Source organism: Berghia stephanieae, unplaced genomic scaffold (assembly GCF_034508935.2).
Source record: "Berghia stephanieae isolate SIO BIC M18660-M18661 unplaced genomic scaffold, UCSD_Bste_1.3 scaffold3357, whole genome shotgun sequence".
NCBI lineage: Eukaryota > Metazoa > Mollusca > Gastropoda > Nudibranchia > Aeolidiidae > Berghia > Berghia stephanieae.
The window spans coordinates 648-8,037 of record NW_027624575.1 but is presented as its reverse complement, the minus strand read 5'-3'; the positions used below and the strand labels follow the sequence as shown (position 1 = coordinate 8,037).

The 7,390-nt window shown below is 43.0% G+C and overlaps 3 protein-coding genes and 1 pseudogene across 3 annotated transcripts; 3 read left to right on the top strand and 1 right to left on the bottom strand.

Moving 5' to 3' along the window:
- Positions 1-283: 283 nt before the first annotated feature.
- Positions 284-778, top strand: LOC144961621 (histone H3-like; annotated as a pseudogene).
- A 1,920-nt stretch (positions 779-2,698) lies between these two features.
- On the top strand, positions 2,699-3,233 carry LOC144961623 (histone H4-like). The gene is given in 2 exon segments (XM_078894752.1): positions 2,699-3,061; positions 3,063-3,233. Coding segments are annotated over 2 exon segments (312 nt in total). The 5' UTR covers positions 2,699-2,884; the 3' UTR covers positions 3,198-3,233.
- Positions 3,234-4,049: 816 nt separating this feature from the next.
- LOC144961620 (histone H2B, gonadal) lies at positions 4,050-4,843 on the bottom strand. The gene has a single exon (XM_078894749.1). The coding sequence runs from the start codon at positions 4,827-4,829 to the stop codon at positions 4,455-4,457; it is 375 nt and encodes a 124-aa protein (XP_078750875.1). The 5' UTR covers positions 4,830-4,843; the 3' UTR covers positions 4,050-4,454.
- A 620-nt stretch (positions 4,844-5,463) lies between these two features.
- Positions 5,464-5,961, top strand: LOC144961622 (histone H2A). Its single transcript, XM_078894750.1, has one exon. It carries the CDS (start codon positions 5,514-5,516, stop codon positions 5,895-5,897), a length of 384 nt encoding a protein of 127 aa, XP_078750876.1. The 5' UTR covers positions 5,464-5,513; the 3' UTR covers positions 5,898-5,961.
- The last annotated feature ends 1,429 nt before the right edge of the window (positions 5,962-7,390 follow it).

The following is a 7,390-nucleotide window of genomic DNA, read 5'->3' as shown; positions in this document are numbered from 1 at the left end:
AAATCTGAATCTTTTCATTCAAATATTTGTTTATTTATTTATTTATTTATTTATTTATTTATTTATTTATTTATTTATTTTCAAATTTATTACCAAATAACCAAGGGATTACCTCCTAAAGTAAATGCTAACAACTTGCGTTTCCAAAGTGATCGGTAACAAAATAAACCGGTAAGCCGATTGGCCCGGGCTCTCGGTAATTGACCAATCAGAACGCTGAGATAACAGGTATATAAACGAACGGGCCCTCTATTACGAATCAGTCACTTTCGAATAACGAAAATCTAAAATGGCACGTACCAAACAAACCGCACGTAAATCCACCGGAGGAAAGGCTCCTCGTAAGCAGCTGGCCACCAAGGCTGCCAGGAAGTCTGCCCCAGCCACCGGCGGTGTCAAGAAACCCCACAGATACAGGCCTGGAACTGTTGCCTTGAGAGAGATCAGACGTTACCAGAAAGCACTGAGCTCCTCATCCGCAAACTCCCCTTCCAGCGTTTGGTGAGAGAAATTGCCCAGGACTTCAAGACTGACCTGCGCTTCCAGAGCTCTGCCGTTATGGCCCTGCAGGAAGCCAGTGAAGCTTACTTGGTTGGTCTGTTTGAGGATACCAATCTGTGTGCCATCCACGCCAAGCGAGTCACCATCATGCCCAAGGACATCCAGCTCGCTCGCAGAATCCGTGGAGAGAGGGCTTAAATCTCTTTTCCCCTTCCTCCTTCCCCAAACCGGTCCTTTTCAGGACCACTACACATTATCTCGATTGACTGACTCTCTGTTTACGCACTCCCTCATCCCCTACCCTCTTCAGATGTACTTTAATTTTTAAATGTGATAATCACGAGTTACGACTGGAAACTTTTCCACATGGTCACGCAACTTGAGAATTCCTTTTAGCATTTGTGTAGTGCTCAAAGCGCTTACAAGAGGACCCTTTGCTTGTGAAGCTAGTGCTCTACCAACTGATCCCCGATATATGCACACGTTTTGTTTATAATCTATCAAATGGGATGACCAAGGCTTTCTAGAGTTTTTTTTTTTAATGAACTCTGGGCCTATACTCTAAATCGAGCAACTTAATTTGTTCAGCTCATCAGCATTACCTTGAAACACTCATTGACATGCCGGTAATTTAATATGAGATAAACTGTGTTTCCATTGCCATCGATTTACACACTGGTTGTAAAAATATTGGATGGGAAAGTAGAAGACGTGTACAGTTATAGAGACATAGGATATAGCAAAAAGGCAAACAATTATATATTTTAAAAATTCCGTCACCCAGAAATAGCATGCAGTAATGCGATGCTTGCAGAAATCCGGCGAGCAGGGAAGCGATGACTTTTTAACTTAATGAACGTGATGAGGAGAGTCAGAGAGGTGGGAGAAACATGAGCAGAAGAAGAAAGAAATAAAGAAGACATCAGAATGGTTCATACAAGGGTGAGTGGGAAACAAAGAAGAAAGAGAGAGAGAGAGAGAGAGAGAGAGAGAGAGAGAGAGAGAGAGAGAGAGAAAGACAGAGAGAAAGAGAGAGAGTGAGAGAGAGAGAAAGACAGAGAGAAAGATAGAGAGTGAGAGAGAGAGAGAGAGAGAGAGAGAAGGAGAGACAGAGAGAGAGCTCACCATCGTGGTAAATTGAGCTTTATATAACGCAATATCCACTAAATGTGCTCAATGCGCTTTACAAGGGGTCCCTGGTCAACAGCAACATTTAACATGTAGGACGGGACATGACGCCTGTTAGGCGATATTACAATTTTTCGGACAAAGACAACGCTATTAACGGCCAGGTACTCATTTTACACCTGAGTACGGTGAGAGAATGTGAGTAAAGAGCCTTTTCCAAGGATTCAACTATGCGCCGAGAGCGAGGCTCGAACCCAGGACCTTCCGATCTGAAAGCGAGTGTCATACCACTAGACCACATAGCCCCTGCCTTTGCGTGGCAACAAGTTTCTGGAAAAATCTTGAGAGAATCTGGGATTTAACTTTTCATTTTATTTTTATTCTTTTATCTCAGTATCTTTTAAAACAAGAATAGTTTGTTTGTTTGTTTGTTTTTAAATCGAAAACAAACAACAACAAAAACAAAACAAAAAACAAACAAACAAATGTAAAACAAAACAAACAAACAAAACAAAACAAACAAATAAAAGCAAAAAACAAAACAAAACAAAACAAAAAACGATTAGTAATTAGGAATTCGACGATTAGATCAGGTCCAGTGTTTCACGAGTCAACGTGTCATCTGATTGGAGAATTCGACAAATCATAGCACCCTTCCGACCAATAAAAAGAACGCCGTTCTATAGACCAATCAGGTGTCTCAGTGTCAACCATGATAGCTCTTAACCCTTTATAACCCGTGCGCGCTTGTCTTTCGAGCATTCTACCCAGGGTTGCCAGTTTGGCATTTTAAATGCCAGATTCCAAAAATCTGGCATTTTTGAAAACCGTTTGGCATTAGAAAAATCATTTGGCATTTGGCATTTTCATTTGGCATTTTCTTTTCTTGTATATTATACTTCAAATGACACCTTTCCTTAATTATTTCTAAACGCGTCATGTTAATGTATTTCTTTTTCATTCTTAAAATCCAACCGTGGTGTAGTGGTTTAGCACTCCACTTAGTAGTCAGTAGGTAAAAAAATTACCCCAACAGGAAATTTAGTATAATTCAAAAAAAAAAAAAGAAAACACGCAAGCCACCAGGATAGGATAGTAAATTGTCTATCAAAAGTGAGTAGTTTTCTTAGTGGGGGTGGGAGTCAACAGACTTTGGCATCTTTTTGAGTGTTTTGGCATTTTTTGAGTCTTCCCCTGGCATTTTGTTGAAAAATAATCTGGCAACCCTGATTCTACCTAACTGAATATCAAGAAAATGTCTGGACGTGGCAAAGGAGGAAAAGGATTGGGAAAGGGTGGCGCCAAGCGTCATCGTAAAGTCCTTCGTGACAACATCCAGGGTATCACCAAGCCCGCCATCCGTCGTCTCGCTCGTAGAGGTGGTGTGAAACGTATCTCCGGACTCATCTACGAAGAGACCAGAGGCGTACTCAAAAGTTTTCCTTGAGAACGTGATCAGAGATGCTGTCACCTACACTGAGCATGCCAAGAGGAAGACCGTCACTGCTATGGACGTTGTCTACGCCTTGAAACGCCAGGGACGTACTCTGTACGGATTCGGTGGATAGATCTCTCCTCATCTAGCCCTGCACCCCATCCACCCAAACGGCCCTTTTCAGGGCCACCCTCACAATTTCCCGGTTGACTACCGACTGATTACAAACGCATCACAATCTTATCTTTCTTCAATATGACACGTGTTTTGAAGCAATTCTGTACTGAATGGATATTTTGATTTACGGAACAAATACTTTAATCTGAGCAGTCGGGTAAAATCGGGTGATTTCGCCGTTTTTTCACTCCTGGTCTGCCGTGAGAGGCTAATTTGCCAATTGGGCAACACAACCACTGACAATAAGTTTACCTGGTCAATTTAATTATATTTTCATGAAGTGTTTACGTAGGGCTATGTTGTATTTTATTCACAAGAGTCCTTTTAAAACTGCCACTGTTGTCGGGTAACTTCGCCGCGAGATGTTGTACTTAGTTTTTCTCGCTACAAGGCAATATAAGGAACAATTTCCATTTCCATTTAACACATATTTATCGGCACTTGTATCGAGTGCGATGATGTATGTATAGGGCCTTCGCGGGGACACATTACAATGCCGGTCACAAGATCATAATCATAATAGCCTGCTGCCCATCCATACCCGAGACGACTGGTTTCTGGTTTTTATACCCACTTAACATATTTATTATTTACTTTTCTTTAACTTAGATTTCAGTGCTAACGCACAGCTTCTATTACACACAAAAAAATCGTCTTTGGAATAATTATTGTATGATTGTGATGATAGTGATGTGCGGCGAATTTACCCGAAACTATAGACTTTTGAAAAAAAATGTATTAACATCTTTAGAAATATTTTTCTGATGATAATATACACTGATAATGAAAATAAAATGGACGTGGAAACCACATTGATTTTGTGACCAGAGCCTTCACATTCGAATTGCACAATGTTAGTGAAGGGATGCCGTTGCAGTCAAAGATCAAAGAGTCAAGGGTGTTACAGCATGTCTCGCCATACTTTTCATGCATTGCTATTGCCTTGGGATCCCTTGTAAAGCGCTTTGAGCACGCTTAGCGGGTATTGCGCTATATAAAAGCTTGCTGTAACGTGACACGAAAACTAACTCGTCGTCTCTACCTATTCATTCTAAAACGAAGCCACGCATAAGTCTGTACACAAAGAATTTCGTAAAGTAGGAAATGAAAAAAGCAATACAGGGGGGTGATGCGTTGAAAACCGGGTAGTCAAACGGGAATAAGTGTGGGGCCCTGAAAAGGGCCGGTGTGAAGGGGAGGGGCATCGAGCAATTTACTTGCTGGTGGTGTATTTGGTGACAGCCTTGGTGCCTTCACTGACAGCGTGCTTGGCAAGTTCACCGGGGAGCAAGAGACGGACAGCGGTCTGGATCTCTCGGGAGGTGATGGTGCTCCTCTTGTTGTAGTGAGCCAGGCGGCTGGCTTCGGCGGAGATGCGCTCGAAGATGTCATTCACAAAAGAGTTCATGATTGACATGGCCTTAGAAGAGATACCAGTGTCGGGGTGGACCTGTTTCAACACCTTGTAGATGTAGATGCTGTAACTTTCCTTCCTCCTGCGCTTCCTCTTCTTGTCGCCGGTGCGAACGGCCTTTGCCTTGCCGGCTTTTTTGGCGCCTTTGGCAGAAACTCCTCCTTTGGGTGGCATTTTTTCCGATTTGATTTTCTAGCAGGGTTGCCAGATTATTTTTCAACAAAATGCCAGGAGAAGACTCAAAAAATGCCAAAACACTCAAAAAAAATGCCAAAGTCTGTTGACTCCCACCCCCTCTAAGAAAACTACTCACTTTTGATAGACAATTTACTATCATATCCTGGTGGCTTGCGTGTTTTTCTTTTCTTTTTTTTTCTTTTTTTTTTTAAATTATACTAAATTTCCGTTGGGGTAATTTTTACCTACTGACTACTAAGTGGAGTGCTAAACCACTACCCCACGGTCGAGAAAAGGTGTCATTTGAAGTATATATATACAAGAAAAGAAAATGCCAAATGAAAATGCCAAATGCCAAATGATTTTTCTAATGCCAAACGGTTTTCAAAAATGCCAGATTTTTGGAATCTGGCATTTAAAATGCCAAACTGGCAACCCTGGAAATTTTCTAGTGAAACTAGTAGAAGAATGAACGGCGCGAAAACCATTTATATGAAAAATACCGGATGAAAAGCGAAGAGACGAGCCAATCGGAGAGAAGTATGCATTTTCTCAACGGTTGATTGGTCGAGCGGTTTGGCAAATTCATCTCTGCCCGATTTCGTATAAATAGTCATTCGGCGCGTTTCACGAGTCACTGTATTTTTTTAAAGTACACCCAACCACTTACAATAAACAATCATGTCTGGCCGTGGCAAAGGTGGAAAAGTTAAGGGCAAGTCCAAGTCCCGCTCTTCTCGCGCTGGACTCCAGTTCCCAGTTGGCAGAATTCACAGACTCTTGAGGAAAGGCAACTACGCCGAGCGCGTTGGTGCTGGTGCCCCAGTCTACTTGGCAGCTGTTCTTGAGTACCTCGCTGCTGAAGTTCTCGAGTTGGCAGGCAATGCTGCCCGTGACAACAAGAAGACCAGGATCATCCCCCGTCATCTCCAGCTCGCCATCCGCAATGACGAGGAGTTGAACAAGCTTCTGTCCGGAGTCACCATTGCTCAGGGTGGTGTTCTGCCAAACATCCAAGCCGTCCTCTTGCCCAAGAAGACCGGCAAAGCACCAGGAAAGAACTAAGCTCACCTCCAGCAGCCAGTCTTTCTGCTCCCAACACAACTGTCCTTTTCAGGACAACCACCACTCTTCCCCATTGGCTCCCAACGTAACATCGCATTCGCACTTTCTGGCACTCTCGAGTGCTTTTAGTTTTATGATTGTGTATGTGGCATGCTTTTCCTTCCAGATACCTACCAGGTTTTTTAGAATGGCTATTAACACTGCTCTGTATATTCCAATTCTAACTGTAAGTACCGGTTAGACCGTTTGAAGTTAGGGAGATAGGACGGCTTATGAGTACGTTGACATACATTACGGTTGACTGAAGTGTCTTAATTTCTAGACGAAATAATACCTCAATTGAAGTCTCGGTTATACTATGCTACCCTTTATCTTTCCGCATTGGCACTGTCCTTGTCAACACAGGTGTGGTGTTCTGAATCGCCTGCGAGTGACCAAATTTTTTGTTGGCTTTTTTTTTCTTCTTTTTGTAGCCTAGAATATCGGTTTAAGGCGACGGTTGTGTTGAATCGTGTCGGGTACTCTCACCTTATGCTGAGCATCTATCACAGAGATGGGCCGCGCCACAACTAAATTGGCATTGAAGGCTAGTTTCTGTTGGAATGGGACACCAACTTGTCTGCAGGGGAGTGTCATACCACTTAGACCACGAGTACAGATTTTGTGTGCGTACAGTCGCGTCTCTCCAATCCGAACACCTCCGTTCCGAGCATTTTGTCCGGATTACAGAGACATCCGGATTGTGGAATCAGTCCCTAAAGAGTACAAATAGAGAGAAAAAAAAATCCGTGCCTGCCAACTGGTCCGGATAATGGAGACATCCGGATTGTGGAGTTCCGGATTAGAGAGACGCGACTGTGGGTGTGTATATGAATATTCCATCTTAACATCGGATGCATGCCTACACTCAATTTCAAATTTCAGGAACATGTTATGGATACATTGGGCAATAGTAAGGTCTTAGCAGACGACAAAACGTCTGACGCAAAGAGAGTATTAGGGTTTATGGTTGCAATGGCACTAGAGGTAACACAATGATGATGATGAGGTGGTGGTGATGGTGGTGGTGGTGGTGGTGGCTGTAGTAGTGATGGTCGTGGTAGCAGTTGTGGTAAGGATGGTGATGTAATGGTAGTGGTTGTAGTCCTAGGGATTATGAGGTGGCGGCAGTGGTTGTAGTAATGGTGGTAGGGATGATGATGATGATGATGATGACGATGATGATGATGATGATGATGATGATGATGATGATGATGATGATGTGGTGGTGGTGGTGGTGGTGGTTGTGTCTTGGTTGTAGTAACGGTGGTAGGGATGATGCTCTGACGGCAGTTGTAGTAGTAGGCTAGTCGTCGTAGGTATGCCTGGCCTTATCTTGTGGTTTCTTAAATGGAGAACATCAAGCTATCCAAAAAGGGGAGGCCTTCCAAAAGCTCCTCGTGCTAAGGGAAACAACCCAGATATTCCCTCAACTAACCCTAAGAGAAAAAAAA